The 21,908-nt window shown below is 40.3% G+C and overlaps 1 protein-coding gene across 1 annotated transcript; it reads left to right on the plus strand.

The window, feature by feature from the left end:
• Positions 1-18,060: 18,060 nt before the first annotated feature.
• On the plus strand, positions 18,061-21,712 carry irg1l (immunoresponsive gene 1, like). The gene is made up of 6 exons (XM_026180119.1): positions 18,061-18,109; positions 18,599-18,653; positions 18,797-18,984; positions 19,282-19,374; positions 19,924-20,129; positions 20,658-21,712. The coding sequence occupies exons 1-6, from the start codon at positions 18,092-18,094 to the stop codon at positions 21,583-21,585; spliced, it is 1,488 nt and encodes a 495-aa protein (XP_026035904.1). The 5' UTR covers positions 18,061-18,091; the 3' UTR covers positions 21,586-21,712.
• Positions 21,713-21,908: the final 196 nt, after the last annotated feature.

Raw genomic sequence — 21,908 nt, forward strand, 5'->3', positions numbered from 1 at the left:
GTTTTTTGTTTAGAGGTAAACACAGCTCACTCCTGTTTCTAAGCAAATTCTAAATAAAATCTCTTTTTAAAATACTTTTAGAATAGTGCAATGCAATTCAAGTGATACTTGTGTATTAATAAGCAACTCTTTATACATACTTTGTCACCATGTAAACAGCCTATTACCTGATACTGGAACCAGGAAATATACAGGTCACTTTTTCTGAGCATCAACAGGCACTCTGGATTTATTTGATGATGGACGGCTTTTTAAACACAGTGAGTGGATGGCCCTAAAGTCTCAAAAAAAAAAAACCTCAGTGCTATGATGCAGCAGTAATATTGTGACACTAAAAGACACTCATCATATAAAACTGCATTAAGAGTGCATAGATTATCAATCACGAGACAGCAGGTTGTGCCCTGCTGGTGAAATTTGTGGAAGGAGGAAGTATTGTGTTTTTGGTTAAATATGTCAGAAACATCCCCACAGCATGGTGCTGCCACCATCACTGTCGAGGTGGTATTGGCCAGGTGATGAGTGGTGCCAGGTTTCATCCAGACATGACGCTTGCCTTTTGGGCCAAAGAGTTCAGTCTTTGTTTCTCATGGTGCCCTTTGACAAAGTCTACGTGGGTTGTCATGTGCTTTTTACTGAGGAGTGGCTTCATCTGGCCACTTTACCATACAGGCCTGAGTGTTCCAGAAATGGTTGTCCTTCTGGAAGGTTCCCCTTTGTCCACAGAGCAGTGCAGGAGCTGTCAGAGTGACCACTGGGTTCTTGCTTACCTCCCTGACTTAGACCCTTCTACCCTGATTCCTCAGATTGGTATTTCTGTACCTTTCTCTAGGTCGGTGCCTCAATACAATCCTTACAATCCTGTCTCGGAGGTCTATAGACAATTCCTCGGATGTCATGGCTTTGTTTGTGCTTTGACATACACTGTCAGCTATGAGAACTTACATAGACAGGTGTGTGCCTTTTCAAATCATGTTGTATCCACTGAATTTAGCACAAATGGACTCCAGTCCCCCGTAGAAATCTAATAGACGATCAGTGGAAACAGGGTGAACCTGAGCTCAGTTTTGAAGCTATATAAACATAAAATATTGTTTTATAATAATAAAACAATATTTTATGACGATCCTTTTAAGGTTAAGTTAACTTTAAAAAACAAACTAAAAAAATAGATGTGAAAAAAAAACATTTTACTTAACCAAAAATAAACAGATTTTTTTTTAAGTAAAAAAATAAATAAATAAAGCGGTAAAGATGAGAAATAAAGATAAAGCCAGTGATTTTATCCTACAGGTTCACTCCTGCTTTTGGTGAATGGTTATGGCAGCACTCCCGAAAAAGACTTGGTCCCCCACACTGCACTGGGAATTCTGCTTCTCATCACTGCAGCGCTTCTGGCTTACTCAGGTTTGTTTAGGTTTGAGTTTTATTATTGCATGTTGTCATGTAGCTGTAAGTGTTTCTCCTGACCCTGTCCTGTTTTTTCTTAGGAATCCATCACAGTCTGTCCCACGGCCGCCTGTTTTCCACCCTGTGTCTCACTGTTTCTGCTCTGTGGTGTGGCTCTGGTCTGGTGTATATCCTGGGAGGGCAGAGGGTCATACAGCCCACACAGCTGAGATTCGCTTTTGTCCCAGGCCTTGCAGCATTTATATTGGCCTTGCTCATCATAGGCATTGCTGCTGTTGTAGCAAAGAAAGCAGTTCTCTTTCTCATAGCTGTTGGTATCTCCTTAGCTTCCGCCCATCAGATCGCAGGTCTGACAGCGGTAGGTTTTGGCCTGTATGCCACAGCTGCTAACTACTTCCTTGTCTGTCTGGTGTGTCTTTACTTTGGTTCTGGACGTCTGCTGTCTGTGATCACTCACGGTAAAGTGGAACTTCCTGGAACAGGTGCGAAGAAGAAAGCTGAGCTGAAAGCAGAGCAGAACCAGGGGTGTAATGATGCCGTGTCAGTGAGTTTGGCGATGAATTTATTATCTGCGTCTGTATTAGCCTGCCCCCTGCTAGGTGTGGTCCCTGAGCTCTCTGTCGGTCATGTCCCCTGGCTGTGGACAGCTGGCGTGTTCCAGCTCGGCATGTGTATCCTCTTTTACAGAGGTATGGACATGCTACTTTCAGAATAGTGCAATGCAATTCAAGTGTACTTGTGTATTACTAAGCAACTCTTTATACATACTTTATACATACAGGCCTGAGTGTTCCAGAAATGGTTGTCCTTCTGGAAGGTTCTCCTTTGTCCCTCCCTGACTTAGACCCTTCTACCCTGATTGCTTAGATTGGTATTTCTGTACCTTTCTCTAGATCGGTGCCTCAATACAATCCTGTCTTGGACATCTACAGACAATTCCTTGGACGTCATGGCTTGGTTTGTGCTTTGACATACACTGTCAGCTATGAGAACTTACATAGACAGGTGTGTGCCTTTTCAAATCATGTCGTATCCACTGAATTTAGCACAAATGGACTCCAGTCCCCGTAGAAACATCTGATAGACGATCAGTGGAAACAGGGTGAACCTGAGCTCAGTTTTGAAGCTCAGGTGCTTCAAAACACGGCTGTTTCCTGAATGTTTCTAAGCAATTTAGATAGTCAGAATTGTTTTAAATACTTCCTTAATTGTGAATAATTAACTAGCACACTAACTCAAGTGATTCTCAGTGATCTAATATTTATGTGAACTTTGTGACTGAATAATCAACGAGTTACCAAAAAAGAACCAGGAAACGTACAGGTGTCAGCGGGCTTTTCCCTCACTACACTTTCCTCCTAGTTTGAGCAGCAACACTCCCCCTGGACTCATTTTATGATGGGAAATTTTGTAGCTCAGAGTGAGCACAAGCTCCCACCCAAAGTCTTAGAAAACTCGAGCTCCAACAGGTGGATGAGGAGCATAGCTTTTCACCCATTTTCAGATCTTACCAGAGATGTACGATCAGTTCAAGTCTGGCCTCCGGCTTGGACACTCAAAGTCTTTTACTTTGTTAAAAAAAAAAAGATGAAGTGATGGCCTTATTTAGTCACTGAAAACTGCTTTGTTAGGTTTAGGAAGTTTTGTGTTTTGTGTTAAATATGTCGTTTTGCAACATAAATCTAATGATTTAAATTTAATGCAGTGACTTTATAGTGTTTCTGTATCTGGTGACTAACATCACTGACACAAAAGAAACCAAAGAAACATATTGCATGTACGAGAGGAAATAGTAGCCTTTGAGGAGTCTTCTGAGAATGGGTAAAATGTTAAGCTGATTGTCAGGGCTGATGTGGAAAGACAGGACTCGTATGCAGGGCTCCTTTGAAGAAGACAGTGGATTTATTTACAGTGAAGCAAAGGTAACAACAACAACAGCAGTTCAATATATACAGACGTGGACTAAATTGTTGGTACCCTTCAGTCAGTGAAAGAAAAACTCACAATGGTCACAGAAATAACTTTAATTTGACAAAAGTAATAATAAACAAAAAATTCCAATCTTAACCAATGAAAGTTTGACATTGCTTTCCAACCATGCTTCAACTGAATTATTTAAAAAGTAAATGCATGAAACAGGCCTGGACAAAAATGATGGTACCCCTAGAAAAGAATGGAAAATAATGTGATCAAAGGGACATGTTAATCCAAGGTGTGTCCACTAATCAGCATCACAGGTGTCTGCAATGTTGTAATCAGTCAGTGGGCCTATAGGACTCCAGGTAGTCACTGTGTTGTTTGGTGACATGGTGTGTACCACACTCAACATGGACCAGAGGAAGCAAATGAAAGAGTTGTCTCAGGAGATTAGAAAGAAAATCATAGACAAGCATGTTAAAAGTAAAGGCTATAAGACCATCTCCAAGCAGCTAGATGTTCCTGTGACTACAGTTGCACATGTCATTCAGACATTTAAGATCCATGGGACTGTAGCCAACCTCCCTGGATGTGGCTGCAGGAGGAAAATTGACAACAGATCAAAGAGACGGATATTCCGAATGGTAACAAAAGAGCCCAGAAAGAAATCCAAGCTGAACTTCATGCTCATGGAACATCAGTGTCAGATCGCACCATCCGTCGTTGTTTCAGCCACAGTGGCCTACATGGGAGACGACAAAGGACACTATTGTTGAAAACAAATCATAAAAAAGCCAGACTGGAATATGCCAAACTACATGTTGACAAGCCACAAAGCTTCTGGGAGAATGTCCTGTGGACAGATGAGACAAAAATTGAACTTTTTGCCAAGGCACATCAGCTCTATGTTCACCGACGGAAAAATGAAGCGTATCAAGAAAAGAACACTGTCTTAACTGTGAAAATGGGGGAAGCTCGGTTATGTTCTAGGGCTGCTTTGCTGCATCTGGAACAGGGTGTCTTGAATCTGTGCAGGGTACAATGAAATCTCAAGACTATCAAGGGATTCTAGAGAGAAATGTGCTGGCCAGTGTCAGAAAGCTTGGTCTCAGTTGCAGGTCATGGGTCTTACAAAAGGACAATGACGCAAAACACACAGTGAAAAAAAACACCGAAGGATGGCTAAGAGGGAAACATTGGACTATTTTAAAGTGGCCTTCTATGAGCCCTGACCTCAATCCTATTGAGCATTTTTGGAAGGAGCTGAAACATGCAGTCTGGAAAAGGCGCCCCTCAAACCGGAAACAACTGGGCCAGTTTGCTTATGAGGAGTGGGCCAAAATACTTGCTGAGCGGAGCAGAAGTCTCACTGGCAGTTACAGGAATCGGGGGGTTTTTTTGGGGGGTTTTTTTTGGGTTTTTTTAATGCATTTGAAAGAATGTCAAGCAATCTCTTGTAGAGTTTTGATGTAAAATAATAATAATAATAATAATACTAAGTCTAATCAGTTTTTCAATAAGGCTGTAACATGATAAAATGTAGAATAAGGGAAGTGTTGCCAATGATTTCTGGATGCTCTGCAATAACCTTTGATGCCCTTGGAATGAGGAAAATGTTAAGCTAAGGTTTGGTGGGAAAGTCAGCAGTTTCGCTATTATGATTAGCAATGCATTTGTTATGTCATGTAGATAAAAATATAAATTATGTAACTATGTAACTAACTTGTTTTGTTTAGAGGCAATCTGATGTTTTAATACTTCCTGACTTGTGCAATAAGTCAAGTGATACTCTTCCATGAATAAGCAACCGTGCATACTTTGTCACACTCAGTATGGCAAGCTGAGAGCAGTAGCTGTTGTAAACCATTATTTCCATATCCTCATGAGTAACACCACTGATGTAAAATGGTGTTACAGCCTTCATCCATAATGCATTACATTCATTTTTTTACACACAATACCCCATAATGACAAAATGAAAAAAAAAAAACAGTTTGCTTGAAATTCTTCCAAGTTTATTATTTATTATTATAAAATAAAAACATTTATACAAAAACATGTAGTGAAAACATTTACTCAATATTTTGAGGGGAACCTTTGGCAGCAATTGCATTTTTTTTTCTGAGTTTGATGCTACAAGCCTGGCACACATATTTTTGGGCAGTTTCTCCTATTCTTCTTTGAAGAACCTCTCGAGCTTCAACAGGTGGATGGCGAACGTCCATTTCCTCCCCATTTTCAGATCTCTCCAGAGATGTTCAATCAGGTTCAAGACGGGGTTCTGGCTGGGACACTCAAAGATATTCACAGTGGTCCTGAAGCCACTCCTTTGTTATCTTGGCTGATTGTTTAGGGGCATCGTCCTTTAGGAAGATAAACCTTTTCACCAGTCTGAGGTCCAGCGCTTTCTGGTGCAGGTTATCAACAAGGATGTCTCTGTATGTTGCAGTATTTGTCTTTCCCTCGACCCTGACAGGTCTACCAGGTCCTTCTGCTAAACAACATCTCCACAGCATGATGGTGCCACCACCATGCTTCACTGTAGGGATGTATTGGCCAGGTGATGAGTGGTGCCTGGTTTCAGCCATGACACTTGCCTTTCGGGCCAAAGAGTTCATATTCCTTGGACTTTCTTGGGCTTTATTCTTTGACATGTACTGTCAACTATGAGACCTAACATAGACATGTGTGCCTTTTCAAATCATGTCGTATCCAATGAATTTACCACAGCTGGACTCCAATCCCCTGTAGAAACATCTGATAGATGTTCAGTAGAAACAGGCTGCACCTGAGCTTGGTTCTGAGTGTCATAAGTGTCCTTTTTTTTTTTTTTAATGCATTTTAAAAAATGTCAAGCAATCTTTCGTAGAATTTTGATGTAAAAAATGAATAATATTATGACTAATCGTGTTTTCGAATAAGGCTGTAACATGATAAAATGTAGAATAAGGGAAGTGTTGCCAATGATTTCTGGATGCTCTGCAATAACCTTTGATGCCCTTGGAATGAGGAAAATGTTAAGCTAAGGTTTGGTGGGAAAGTCAGCAGTTTCGCTATTATGATTAGCAATGCATTTGTTATGTCATGTAGATAAAAACATAAATTATGTAACTAAGAAAGTGCTCGAAGAAGCACAAAGAAAAAACATGACGAAATGAAACCAGCTGTTGTAGTTGTTTAGAGGAAAACACGGCTGTTTCCTGAATGCTTCTCAGCAATTTAGATCAAATCAGAATTGTTTTAAATACTTCGTTACTTGCAAATAATTACCTAGCACAATAACTCAAGTGATACTCGGTGATACTCTCTATAAGAACTTTGTGACTGTATAATCAACCAGTTACCTAATTTGGGATAAGGAACCAGGAAACGTACAGTACTTTCCTCCTTGTTTGAGCAGCAACACTCCCTCTTGACTCGTTTTATGATGGGAAATTTGTAGTGCAGAGTGAGAGCAAGCTCCCACCCAAAGTCTCAGATACCTCTAGGTGTGGACACAGCAGTAATCGTGTCAAACTATTTATATGTGCATGTGCAAACATTCGTAATATTCTGCTCAATATGTATCTTTGTTTCACCGCCTTACCAGCTTTTCTGTTTTTTAAGCTGTATTCTAATAGGGGGTCTGAAACGAAGACCATCCAAAACAGCATTTAAAAATATATATTTTGTTGTAATTTCCTGTAATGTTATCTAATGAAACTGTGGAAAAGAGAAACTGTGCATCCAAAATGTGTACTGTAACATGTTCCACAGTTTGTCATGTAACAGCCTTATTCCAAATTGGATTAAAATCATTTTTCACCTAAAACTACAAACAATCCTGTGCAATGCAATGCAATGCAATATAATAATGTATAGGTTATGGGAAAGAATTTGACACAAAAAAACTCATTCTCGTTCACGATTATGTAGTATTGTTTGTAGAATGAATTTGATGTCACATTTTTAACAAAAACACAGAAAGCAGAAAAAGTAAGCTTTTTAATGTAACTGCTCCTTCCTGGTAAGAAATCGTTTATAATCATTTAATACAACAGTTTCTTTTGTTCATTGTGTGTCTGCATTCCTTTTCTGTGTTTGAGATAATGATGGAGGAGATGACTCCTTATGAACACTCCTTACAGCAAGCATGACAAGTGTTTCCTCGAAGATACAGAGATGAGATGAGGTTAACTCTTTGACGTGAATAAAAACAAGACTTTACATTTCTTTCTAAGGAAGGGACACTTGAGGATATTTTCTTATCATATTTTGTGGTTAGTTTTGACTTGCTGTCAAACTCGTATCGGGATAATATTTCTTCTTGGTGTGGTGCAATGTTTTCGATTAACAGTTTTGGATAAAACTGATATGGTTTTGCTGATAATTGTTGTATATGACACGCTCTCTTATGTAACCACACTATACTGACCATTGCATGATTATTTGTAATTGCACTGTAAAAAAGCCAGTGATGTGTCTTTTTTCACAAGTCATCTGATTGTTACTTTGTCTTCATAAAAGTTGAAACTCATCAGATAAGGCAACATTTTCCAATCTTCTGTCATCCTTTTTTAAGTCTGTGTGAACTGTAACCTCAGTTTCCTGTGCAAAGCTGCCAGAAGTGGTGACCAGATAAGCCTCTGTACAACATTTGCCACAGGCTTTGCAGATCGCAGTGTATTTTGGGAAATACCTTTTTGACTCTTTCAATAAAATTACTCCCTAAATGAGGAAAAATATAGTGTGAGGCGACACGGATACATGTATCATAACATGGCTAAAAAAATAGTCACATATGGCTCAAAAATAATGATCTATGAATCTCTCCCTACAATAAAAAATTATGAGACAAAACAGCAGCTGAAGTAACAGCACCATAAAAGAGAATACTGGAATGTATAAAGACTATGAGGCCATAAAGCCAAACCTCAGCTTCCTGTTATGCTTCTAACATTTAGTCAGTAAGAAAATTGGAAAAGTTGCTTCCAAATCTAATTTATTTCACCTTAACCTGCTAAATGTAAATATGGTAGTCTGCACAGTTCATATATATATATATATATATATATATATATATATAAAATTTTCTGTTGCCTTCCTATCAGCTCAAAGCAGTTTGGCCATTCTCCTTTAATCTCCGCTATTAACGAGGCTTTTTCATGCAGAGAACTTTCGCCTCTGGATATTTTTCTTTTTCAGACTGCTCCCTGTTAGCGTTAAAGGTGTCTGTGTAGGAAAATGCCACTAAATCAGCACTTTCTGAAATACTCAGACCAGCCTATCAGGCGATCGTGGCTCAAGAGTTGGCAATTCGTCTTGTGATGGCCTACTGGTGATGGCCAGAGGGGCCGATGGCGCAATATGGCAGCCTCGCTTCTGTCAGTCTGCCCCAGGGAAGCTGTGGCTACAACTGTAGCTTGCCTTCACCAGTACGTGAGAGTGAATGAATTGTAAAGCGCTTTGAAGGTCTCGAAAAGCGCTATATAAATGCAATCCATTATTATTATTATTATTATAACTGTACTGGTGTACCTAATGAACTGGCTGGTGAGTATATGCTGACAACAGGAAATCCGGTGATGTTCTTTACTGTCACTGATATCCCTGTGGCCCAAGGACTTTGAGAAGATGTATAACAAACACAATTGACAACAAGTGAAGTGCTGTGAATACTGTTCAGATGCACTGCAGGCCATGGCGATGTGACAGCTGTGAAAGAATTTCACAGTAACTGTTCCTGGTAAGTTCCTGGTAACAAATTTACTCATTTAGTACAACAGTGTCTTTGTTCTTTGTGAGTCTGCATTCTTTTTCTAAACAAAAAGATGCTTTGCTCAATGAATGTTTGAGATAATGATAGAGGAGATGACATGAGTATGTACACTCCTTCCTTGACAAGTGTTTCCTCGTAGATACAAAGATGAGACACAGTATCCGAAAGATTCTTTGACGTGAATAAAAACAACACTTTACTTCAACAAAAACAAGGGTCTAAATTTCCTTTAGAGGAAGACTGTGGGACTGCACAATGCACCTTTGTGTTCTTTTAAAGAGCACAAAGCCAAATATTACATAAATAACTTTTTGATTAAATTAAGAAATTACATGACGTTTACTGATAATACGTAAAAGCTATTTTCAGTCACCTACATTTAAATTGTTATTCAGCCTTCATTAAGCAACAGGTGAGGAAAATGTAAGTAACGGAGGCTCTTCAACTATACCCGCAAGGAAGTTCGCACAATACAGTGAACAAAAGAAGAATTGTGTTTTAAAACGAGGTGTGGTATGCAATCTTCAGCACGCGCATACCTTCAAGGGAATTTCTGAAAGATGAGCTTCCACAAAAGACAAGAAAAGTGTACAATGACTGCATGCATGAAGGCATCGCTTACATAACGTGCATCCGAAAATGACTCGATGCCTTTGTTCTCAGCTTAAACTCTAGTGAACCTACAGTAAAAGTATAACACACTTCATTAATAAAATAGTGAAGAAAAAAATTTTAAGAAAAAAATAGATTTAAAATGCTTTGCTTTGGATTGCTTGGATTTGTGGTGTTAATCACATTTTCTTTGGCGTATTTCGACTTTTAAAACAATCTTTCTTTTATTTTCTTTGCATCTTTAACAAAGATATTGACCCTTTATTTGGACAGTGTTGCGTTTCCAACCTGTCATTAAGGTTGGTTTAATGAATTTGTCTTTTCTGGCCTTACATTGTATACAATTATATTATTATAATATATAATATATAATTTTATACATAATTATATTATATTATGTTTGTGTGGATAGTATACCTTTTTTTTTTTACAGACAAAAAATACATATATCAATCACCTGGATCACCTGTTGAAAAAGAAAAAAGAGAAAACAAGCAGGAAAAAAAGAGCAATATAATAAACAACATCATCGCGATGATCTATGTGAATATAACAGTAAATACTAAATATTAAACATTATTGTGCAGCACAGGATCAACAGCGCACAGCGTGCTTTGAGGTAGGAGCCAAAAAGAGTGTAGTTTGTGTCTGTGAGCACCCGTGTGTACACCTGTGAGCATGAACGCGCTTGTACAGTATTTAAAAGGTTCCTTCACATAACGATCTGCTAGAGGGTGTGGGGGGGGGCATAGCCCCATCCTACAGGGCATGAAGCAGGTATGGAGGAGATCCAGGCTCCAGACATCCAGAGACCCTCAGAGCACAAGAGACCAAGGAAGACCAACGGAGGGGCAGCCGCGCCACTATACCGAAAAGAGCTGAGGAGAGCCCCAGAATGAGGGGTCACTCAGCAGCCGCGGAGCAGAAGCCAGGAGGGCCTGAGATGTCCCTAGAGAGGTGGCGTCTGATACCTGACATGACATATAGACACAGAAAAACAGGCACACACAGATACAAACATCCATTCCCACCCTCATGCTCTCATATGCAATTACTCAACACTCACCCAACGTGGAGACAGACATAAACAGACACTGTACACAGAATCACACTCCCCAAGCGTACTCTATACCCCAGGTCTAGGTACCCTTGCCCCTGGAAGGGGAAACTGCACCCAGACCCAGGTAGTGTTACGCTCTTCCCTGGGGTGGAAAGAAGCAGACCGCCCCGACGCCACAGCAGCAGGGAGGCCCCACATTCCAGACCCCAGTCGGACTGTTTCAATTTTAAACATGTTTGTGTTTGTACTACTGTGTCATGAACTAGCCTTCATTTATTTTTATTTTTTCTGAAAAATAAGCAGCAGGTGCAGCAATTTATTGAAAAATAAATGGAAATGTAGTATGTAAGCCAAAAATAGAATTTGTAAAATTCTAACAAGCTTGAAAGTCAACATTTGCTTTGAACATCTTTATTGTTCAGCAAAGCCTGAACTCACTCAGGCAGGCTCTCTTGTTTCTTGCTATCTTCATGTTGTCTTCAGGAATAGTTCTCTGGGCTTCTTGAAGGACATTCAAAGCTCTTCTCTGGATGTTGGCAGTCTTTTTGTCCCTTCTCTGTCAAGATGATCCCACACTTCTTCAATAATACTGGGGTCTGGGCACTGGGGAGGCCAGTCTATGACTAATAGTTATGTGGTCTGTGTTCTGTTCAGGTATGTTTTTACTGCAGTGTGTTGTGGATCACTGACAAAGATCTCCAACTGACAACCATCATGATACGGCCTCCATTGTGTTTAACAGGTGACTTTAGACATTCAATGTTGTAGCTCTCTCCTCTTTCCATATTCTCCTCCTTCCCTTTTTAAAAAATTATTTCCTGAAAGACAATCTTCCAATAAGACTGCATGATGACGTATGATTCACAGGTCAGTGTTAAGTGGCTTAACGAATAAAAGAAAATATTCCTCTGTATATGGTCAAGTACAAAAGCCTCCTAACCTCTAACCTCGGAAAAACCAGACAATGTACAAAGACAAACTTTGAAAGACCTTCAAAAGAAAAATATTGCTCAAGAGCAGTTTAAAAAATGACAATAAATTTTCTCTCTTTGGAAGCAAAATATAAAGAGATAAGAAAATGAGGCTTTTGCACACACTACCATAGCTGCACAATTCATGTTTTTGATCAAGAGAAAGCAAAAAGTGACAGCTTGCTTGAAGCAATGAACATAATAATGTATATTCTATAGACAAGTGCCCAAATGTTTTACACAAGCTGTCTTGACATGTTTTTGGAAAACTGTCAGCTTGTTGAACGCTTGAACGGTTTCTTTTCAGCCTCCTTTCAAATGACACCATTGTACCATTACTGATGAGGCTTCAGTCAACGTTAGATAGATCCACTGCAGGGCCAGATCTATATCTCAGGTCCTGTGTCAGGTCATTGCTGGATTTTCTTTCTTATTTTTTAAGGATGTAACTTTCAGATGTTACTCATCTGTTGTAGTTTTCTACTAATAGCTCTTTAGAAATCACTTTATTGACACATAAGATACAATTTCCTGCCTTCTAGGCTATGTTATCATTAGCATTTTTCATAGCATTTAACTGAAAAAAAAGAGGGCAAATGATATGTTTTTCCAACTAATTTCCAACTGCTACTCTAGCAACAAACTGCCCAAAGTAGAATGGATTCTTTGGAAAGTTGTCTGTTATGTGTAGAGGCAACACTGGTTCATCCAGTTAGATGACTTTTTAAATGCTGGAGTGATTCATTCACAGACAAAAAGTAATTCCTTTGAACATAGTCAGGTACAAGAGCTGAACTGAAAATGAGTGAAAAGGCAGCTAATGTCCAAAGAAAAACATTGGAAGACCTTCAGACAGCCTGGAGAACTAAAAACTGGTCACTTAGAACCGCTTTAAAAACTGTGGCCGGAAAGCCTTGCTCATTGGAAGCAAAATAGAAGGAAATGAAGGGTGGCTCAAGACTTTTGCAAAGTGTTCATTTATATTCATGACTATTTCTGTATCGAGAAGTAAAACTTGGTGCATATCGGTTCAGTCTCTGCTTCAGTAAAGGATCTTTCTAAAAATCTGTTTGTTTTCTCTTAATGCTGAATAATAAAAACAGGTCAAAATGCTTTAAATATATATATAATAATATGTGACTATGGAATATTAACAACAGCATGAAGACAACATCAGTTTATGTATTTATTTATTTCAGCATAATTAATTAAACATAAAGAACTTAAATACATATACATACCCAAGAAAAGAATATAGTTTAAATACATATATACAGGTTTAAAATTATTAGGCAAACAACAATTTTACATATATGTGTGTTACTATAACTGTAGTTATCATAAAAATAATTTTTATAGAGGCACATCCGAGACATGTTGTCTTCATGAAGCTGTAGTATCACAGCAGATTCTTCATCCACATACAATTTCAAGATAAAGTTCCTACTACAGCTAATAGATGGTACAGATGGAGTTTTTATTGTAACATATACCCATACATCCACAATTACAACTACATAAAAAAAGCTTGAATAAGAGCATTGAGAGTATTGAAAAGAAAGAGACAGAATGACAGATAAAGCTGCTGATCCTGAAGGCAACCATTCAAGCATGTGCTCCCTTAAAGAAAAGAATCGTAACAATCACAACATTGTGCTTTTTATTTGCTCAAAGATCTGGCAAACTTTAACTGCAGGGACACAGCCTTCTCTCACAATGGTGATGGTGCCTGCAGAAAGAGTGAGATAAGTTAGATGGTGCTTCATAAAACACCCAAATTTGAATTTTATGTGACTTCTTTTGTGTTCACCTTCATCAATCTTCAAGCAGTTAACCACAGTGGAAGCAACAACTTCATTAGAGTCTCCATCACAGAGAACTCCTTGGATCTTGTGTCCGAGTCGACTGTGCCAGAAAAGGGAGGGTAAATGAGCGGTCAGCAATCATCTATTACTAATACTCCACATCGTAAAATAAATAATTTGTCACTTTTCTACAGAAACATTTGCTGTAAGGGGGTTACACATACTGTCACAGGTTAGATCAGTCTACTACTTTGTAAGCTGTTTGCAAGCTCTTACTCAATGACCATGCTGTGGTGGGTGCTGTCTGCCTCTCCACTTGGATTGGCTGAGGTGATAGCAAGCGGTCCAGTAATATTACACAAGTGGCCGGTAACTGTGTGGTCAGGGACACGAATCATGATGCTGTCCCGAGTCCCAACACGGTCATAAGCTGGTCCCACTCCTACACAGACAGATTGAGCTGAGGTGAGTGCTGATAAATGACACAGATTCCAGTAACACCATATTTACGCTGCACTACAAAGTTTACCGAGTTGGAACAGCCAGTCTCCTTTCTTGACAATGCAGCTGATGCCTCCGGGATACACATTCCTCATAAACTCCCAGAGCAGAGGACTGAAAGGAGGCTTGGCTGCCACCAGCTGTTCCACGCTAGAAATGCAAACACATATGGGCTTCTCGGCTGGTCTGTCCTGGAACAGGTTATAGATTGCAGATTAATAAGCTTTATACATCACAGACACGTGAATATTGAATTAATTTGCCAATCTTTTAATGACTCTTACTTTAATATTGTATATTTTTTCAATGGCCTGAGGATTTTTGCAGGATGCAGCTAAGGCGTACACGGTGTCTGTCGGAATGCCGCATACTCCTCCTTCCTCCAGAATTCCAGCGATCTTCAAGAGACCGCTGGTTAGTCGTGAGCTGGCTATCGGACATGGCAGCTCTGGCGATGTTTCCTGCTTCTTTACCTCCTAAGACAGGACACAGTGGAAAGGGCATGTTTAAAAAAACTGACTTTGAGAAGGAGCACAAAGTCAGTTTCATCTCTGCTTACCTTTAGTAAGGGAGGACCCATAGGTATGAGTCTCTCTGAGAAGATGCCGCTCACCAGTGTTGCCAGAATGCCATATACACAAATTATTGCCACCAGTGCAAGCATAGCAACTGTAAAAAAGAAAAAAGAAAAGCCAGTTTTAGAAATAATCAGCTTGAGAGTCTCTATAACATTTTATATCATTTTTAATCAAAAGTGAATCCTATGTTTAAAAATGAGGCTTTATCAATACTTACTTTCCAGCCTATATGGCAGTCGCTGGAGGGTGGAGAGCAGGAAACAGACAAGAGCAACTTCCATCACAGTCGTCAGAAGCAGCAAAACCAGGTTCTTATAGGCAGCTAACACACACAGACACGTAAAAAAATCCTTCTTGAAACAAATAATCCAATCAACAAATCTTCTATTGAGACTAACAGGGAATTTTAATCTTACCAATCAACATGAGGAAACCATTAATGACCAGGAGGGCAATGGCTCCTGCTGTGAAAGCATAAGCTGCCCCTGTGGAGAGCTGAAGCAGGGTACCTAGAAAAAAAAAAAACTTGGGTTAAGAATCTTTTCTAAATCAGAAAGAGAAATGTCCACACTAGTGTTTGTACTGGCATACCTGCGAATCGAAACCAGGTCCATGTCGCCCATACTCCCACATAGATGGACGAGATGACTGACCCAAACCGACCACCACCTGTGACTTGCAACCTGCTGACGTAAGCCTGGATGATCGCTCCAGAGATCAGGACCCAAGGGATGGTCAGATGAAGGAACGTGGGATTCATACTGGACAACTTAGAATGAATAGCTGACAGAGCTGCGACCCCATTTAAAAAGTAAAACAGAACATCGGAGGTCTGGTCAGTGTGGGGCACCATCTCGCTGCCTACTTGTTGGGACTTGCCCCACTTCAAAGCCTTCTTCATATTTGCAGTGGAGACAGGCTGCTTCCCTACAGGGATTAGTAACTTTTCTGCTATACTGTTGACGAGACGTGCAAAGGTGCCATAGATGGAGACTGCGGTAAACAGAGCACAAGCTACACCAAAGAAGATGTAGTAACCCTCAAGTGGAATCTGGGGTACTGTTGAAACTGTGACTAGGACAAAAAGCATGTTGTGAATCAGTTCTAGGATGTCCATATTCAGACTTCCCACACACAGAATCAAGCCTGCCACCACAAAGAACCAGTTTCCCACCATTACTTCTCTAGCAGAGCCTACTTCGCTCTTATTTCCGATCAGAGTAGACGCCACAAACTCACTCCAAGCCTTAATCAGCCAATATGTGGCATGAAATCCAAACTTTGTAGTGTGGTAGCAGTCTTGGCGCAGATGGGCATAGTAGCTAGAGAACAATTGGGCGAATGAGATGATTGAGACCCAGGCAGCTCCTAAACCAAATGACTTCATGTACCCGAAGCTGTAGAAAGCAAAGATGAAAGGAGCTACAGAGTCACAGAAGAAACCCAACGCCATGGGTTCAGCATATTTGGTGTTTTTCTTCTTCTCTTGGCCAATGCTCTGGGCACTTGCTGAGTTTCCGATTCCTAAGAGAAGAACATTAAAGAGGGGGGTCCCAAAGCCTTTGAGGGCTAGACGTTGGGTCAAACCTTTGAGGAGCAGTACAGCTGAACCGTAGATGGCAAAGATCAAAATGAGCAACTCCAGGACCCCGGATACTATGAGAGCCCAGGAGCTTGCTACTATACCCACTGCTTCAAAGATTAAAGTGGCAGTGATGGCCCCAAAAACAAAAGGCATGATGTAGTTGACTGTGGCAGAGCAAAATGCCAGGAGAAAGGACAGTAAAATGTAGGGGATCAGACCCGCAATGGCTGACTCTTTTATGGACAGGAAGAAATAGCCACCTGGTATCTCTGCGGAGCCATTCAGAGATATGTTGGTCATGAGGTCAGTGGACAGAGATAAATTGCTTGTCTGATTTGTTGTTTGATTGTCAGAGACACCAGAGTAGATTCGGGTCGCCCCATAACTAGCCCAAAGAGCAGCATAGCCAATAAAGGCAGTGCCACTCAGGTGATCGTATTTTCTAAAGGAAAGTAGCCCGGCAATAAGTTGGCATATACCTCCAATCAGGATGAGATGAACACCTGTTAAATAAAATAAAAAATGACTTAGCTAACTCTTCCTTTTTTCTTTTTTACATTATTATAGCTGATTGTCAAAAATATGTACCTGCAAGTATGTTCTCCACCCCATATGCTTCTTTGCCAGTGTGGGCTGTATTGAAATTCTGCAGAAGTACAAGGAATGCACTGATCCCATTGGCTAGCATGCCCAGTACTCCTGGTTCCCCATAGAAACTGGCAGGAAACCCTTCTAGTGTTGCCATGATATTTTTGCTGTCAATCTACAGATGTGCAACGAAGCAAATGAGGCAAACAATGCAAATCATTCAAAATACATTTCAGAATCTGTCTTAATCTTCTTTTTATCTGGCTAATGTAATGTAGTGTTAAAACAACTTAAACATTGTGGAAAAACACATAAATGAATAAAAATTCTAAATAATTATTAATAGTGAGTCATTTTCACATTTATAATTTATAAAAATAGAAAGAAAAGTAAATTATAATGATTAGAAATATTCCAAAAATACACTACAAAGCATACTGAATCACACAACTTCACTTACATCTTGTTAATTAACTATAGTTAGGCTAAAACAATATGTAACTCACTAAACATTTAAGGCTGAGGGACTGTCATTACAAGCTCTCCTAAAGGCAGCAGAGACACACAGAGAACTCGTATTTAACTTTCCTGCTCCAGGAACTGGAAAATTGTCACTGAGCACTAACGGGGAATTTTATTCATATCTAATGAAAAACATTTACTGAATATTTAACAGAAAACATGGATCTGTTAGATCAATTAGATAGTGTGATTTTGCTCATATTTAACTTTAAATGGTTACATATTCTTAACCAAGTAAAGCTATTTAGCTCATGTAAAAACGTCATCTTAATCAGTACAGCTTTTTAAGTTGTAGCTGGGTTACATGCTCCTCTAAATAATAAAGTAATAAAGAAAGTGAAAATAAAGTCATACCTGGCAGAGAATCTTAGAAAGATGAACAGGCAAACTCTTCTGAAGCAGGAATGACAGTTTGACATAAATAAGGCTTTGCTACATGTAGGAGGAGTTGCTGTAATTTCCCCTGTCCCAAAGCCCTTAGATGTGACATCACCTTTGCACTGTGACAGTAAAGTAAACCTTTCCTCCTCCTCCTGCTGTGACGATGGTGACGTTGAAGACGTTGCCCACAGTGGAAATTCCTTTTTTTAATGATAAGTCTTTGTTATGGATATGCCCTTCCCTGTTCCTTTGAGTCAGGTATAAGATTAGACTATATAAGGCAGGTATCGTCTCACACTTAGAAGCATCAGCATCCCTGACAAAGTGCTGCTGGTAAAACTGCTGCATTGAGAAGAAAGAGAAAGAAGGACAGTCAACTTGACAGAAACACCAGACTGGAACCATGATTTCAACTGTAAAGGTAAAAGTTAAAAGTTATTTTTGTATTACTATTTTTAGTAGAAAACATTATAGTCATAAGTCCAATCAACTTAATTTAATTAAGTTAAGTCTTAATTTAAAATTGTCTGGCAGACTTAATTCAGTCTAGTAAATAAGAAAAACATAAATCCTAATGTCATATTTTTGCAGTGAGTAGTTGTTTCTCTGAGTAGACAGCAGAGTGATACTTAAATGAGCTCTTGGTAAATTTTCAGCAGGTTAGTCATGCTGTCTTACACCTGTTACAGCAGCATCGTGTCAGCACAACAGCTCAAAAAAAAAGTCACACGGGCTGAGTTCTACTCATTGCAGTAATGCCGATGTCCACTGAGACTTTAACAAAGCCAGAGTAGAAAATAACTGTCTCTAGAGCGTGTAATAGATCTGAGATGTTTTAAAAAGAAAGTACAATGCGTGTTAATTTCAGCATGGGTTTTGCTAATAATATTCTGCGCTCTTTGTCCTGTAGAAAGCCATTAGACCTGTGTGGGCTGCCAGAGCAATTCATAAATCTGCAGTGGAAGGTAAAACCTTTGTTGTGTTTCATTCTGTCAGTTCACCAGGAAACATATTTCTCTGTTTCACATTTTCCTTTTGCTTAGTCCAGACCGTGTTTTTTTTTTTCCCCCATTGCATTCTTCTTTCATTCATTCATTCCTCTCTGCAGTCTTGAAGCAGCCAGCGCCCGAGGACACAGTCACAGCCAGTTTTGGGAAGTTTATCAGTGAAATTAAGCCCCAGCATCTATCCCCTGTAGTGCTGCACCGCAGTAAAAGAATGGTGCTGGACAGCATTGGAGTTGGGCTGATCGGAAGCACAACAGATGTGTTTGAACTGGCCCTCCAGCACTGCCAGGTGAGTTGGGGAAAGGGATTAAAAATAAAGGTTTCTTATTAATGTTTCCTCCCATATAAGGCAGTGAGACAGGTGAAAGCAGAAGCCTCACCTTTTATTTTATTATTTTTTATTTTCTTTCTGATGATTTTTTTAGTTTAGGTGTTTGTCATATAACTTACAAAGAAACCTGTTGAGGTCCCATCGTTATTTAAAGCTTTTAAACGTTTAGTTTGTGTGTGTTTGTGTGTGTGACTGTGTACACTGAGAGTGTCAAATGTTGCATTGTGCTTACCTGTCTCCGTCGCTTCCCCTCAGAACATGTACGCTCCTGGTGACAGCAGCTCTGTGTATGGACACAGGGGCATCAGACTCTCCCCGATACTGGCAGCTTTTGTCAACGGAGTGGCGGTGAGTATGAATAAGTGGAACAGATGTGTCAGCATGCACCAGACAATTTCACGTGCACAGAAACCCGTACCACTCCTAAAAAGTTGCCTGTGTGTGAGCTCAGTTTTTGGTCCAATCCTGGACGGTTAACAAAAGCAGGACTTGGTGGAAAATCCCAAAAATTTCCATCATTACATCAGGACATCTGCAAACATTGCTTTTTAAAGATGCCATCAGGGTGCCAAGCTCATTTCTATAGCCTGTGTTAGTCTCAGACAGTAAAAGATTGTAAAGTGAGAGGATTTTCTAATGAAAAACCGCCTGTGACTGAGTTTAGCCAGGAAGAGTATGCGCACTAAAAATAATAATTTGGGTGTAGAGAGCTAAATTACATCATTTAAGCACAAACACGATGCTTGGTACTGGGTCATATCTCTAACAGCAAGCACCTGTTTTTGCCATCAGCTCAGGAAATGTATCAGTAGCCATCTAATTAATTTTAACATTAAACTAATGCTGTGCTGGGCTTTGATGTCCTATCATTTGATCATTAAAATCTTTTTGGTTCAGACTCACTCCATGGACTTTGATGATACGTGGCACCCTGCCACTCACCCCTCCGGAGCTGTCCTTCCTGCTGTGTTAGCTCTCAGTGACATGATGCCAGCTAACAATAAGCCCAGTGGCCTGGACTTCTTACTGGCTTTCAATGTTGGCATTGAGATTCAAGGCCGACTACTGAGGTTCTCTAATGAGGCCCACAATATCCCCAAGAGGTGAGTGCTTTAGAGCTCTATAGCTACATTACAGTATGCTACCCTTAACTGATTGCATCATTGATATTAGGTTAGTTTCTCATTGACGATTCTGCATAAATGACTCTGGCTCTGCTGATCTCTACCCTGCAATTTCCAAGCAGGCTGAGGAGGTGTAATGCACGCTCTATGAATTGTGTCAACAAGCTCTAAAAGGCGTCTTTTCATGCTCATGCGGGGACAGCTGAGACTCTGTGTGTAGTTTTAGCACTGCTTAGCCATGTGGAGCAGAATATGACAGAGGACTCTTTTTGCCATGTGCTTACACCCTCAAATGTGTCACCACATTATGTGCTTGTTGATGACTAAAATCACTAAAAACCTCTTACCACTCATGAAATGAGCTGAGTTACACAAGTGAGAGGCTGTTTGGAAAAACAAGCTTTCACACAGGAGCTCTATTATGACTATTACGATATGTAGCACCCATTTAAAATTTAAAAACATCTAACCAACGTTTCTGTTTCTTTCTGATGAATTTCCCAACAGGTTCCACCCTCCTAGTGTGGTAGGCACCATGGGAAGTGCTGCTGCGTGTGCACGCCTCTTATCTCTGGACCCCATCCAGAGCAGTCATGCATTGGCTATAGCTGCTTCTCTAGCAGGAGCCCCAATGGCTAATGCTGCCACTCAGTCCAAACCCCTCCACATTGGCAATGCCTCCCGTTTGGGCCTAGAAGCAGCTCTGCTGGCCTCCAGAGGCTTAGAGGCAAGTCCTTTGGTCCTAGATGCTGTTGCAGGGGTAGCCGGCTTCAGTGCTTTTTATGAAGATTATGTACCACAGCCTTTACAATCGCCCGGTAATGACAGCCATATGTTCCTGCTGGAGGAACAGGACATAGGCTTCAAACGCTTCCCTGCTCATCTGGGGATGCACTGGGTGGCAGATGCTGCAGCCTCAGTCCATAAGATTCTCGTTGGAGTTGGCCCTGGCACTGTCTCCCCAGCTCAGGTGGAGGACATCCTGCTCAGAGTCCCCAAATCGAAGTACATAAACAGACCTTTTCCAGAGTCTGAGCACGAGGCACGCCACTCCTTCCAGTTCAATGCTTGCACTGCTCTCCTGGATGGAGAAGTGACTGTGCAGTCCTTCACCCCCGCTGCCATGAACCGCCCTGACCTGCACGCTCTGCTGAGCCGTGTTCGCCTGGAGCATCCCAATGACAACCCCGCTAATTTCAACCACATGTACGGTGAAGTCCAGCTAACCCTGGTTGGGGGCGACACTGTGAAGGGACGCTGCAACACCTTCTACGGTCACTGGCGCAATCCACTGTCCAACGACAGCCTGAGGAAGAAGTTCAGGAGCAACGCAGAGGTGGTGCTTCCCTCAGAGAAGGTCGAGCGGCTGATTGAAGTGGTGGAGGACCTGGACCAGCTCAGGGACTGCAGGAACCTTCTCTCACAACTGCAATAGACTTTGGTTTTGTTGGAGTTACACAGTAGCCTAACAGCAACACAAATATTCTTGCACATAAAAATATTCAAATCAAAATATGAAAAAATCTACATGTTGAGCCATCTGACAATTTTAATATTGTAATATAGACATATATTGTTATTATCTCGGTTCATGAAAAAAATCAGTATTTTGAGATAAGAAGTTGCATTACAAAGGGAACATTAGGTGGATTCTATATATTGAATGCTTTCCAGTATTGCTGCTGTATATACAATGCATTAAGAGTTGTGCTTTTCCAAACAATGGATTCCTAAACGGGGTAAAAGATTGTTGCTTTT

This window comes from Astatotilapia calliptera, chromosome 2, assembly GCF_900246225.1.
Source record: "Astatotilapia calliptera chromosome 2, fAstCal1.2, whole genome shotgun sequence".
Taxonomy (NCBI): Eukaryota; Metazoa; Chordata; class Actinopteri; order Cichliformes; family Cichlidae; genus Astatotilapia; species Astatotilapia calliptera.

Excerpts from the sequence above, each read along its gene's own strand:
- irg1l (XM_026180119.1), top strand. Across the intron at positions 18,985-19,281 it reads TGGCCCTCCAGCACTGCCAG|AACATGTACGCTCCTGGTGA; the intron begins GTGAGTTGGGGA and ends GCTTCCCCTCAG. Across the intron at positions 20,130-20,657 it reads GCCCACAATATCCCCAAGAG|GTTCCACCCTCCTAGTGTGG; the intron begins GTGAGTGCTTTA and ends ATTTCCCAACAG.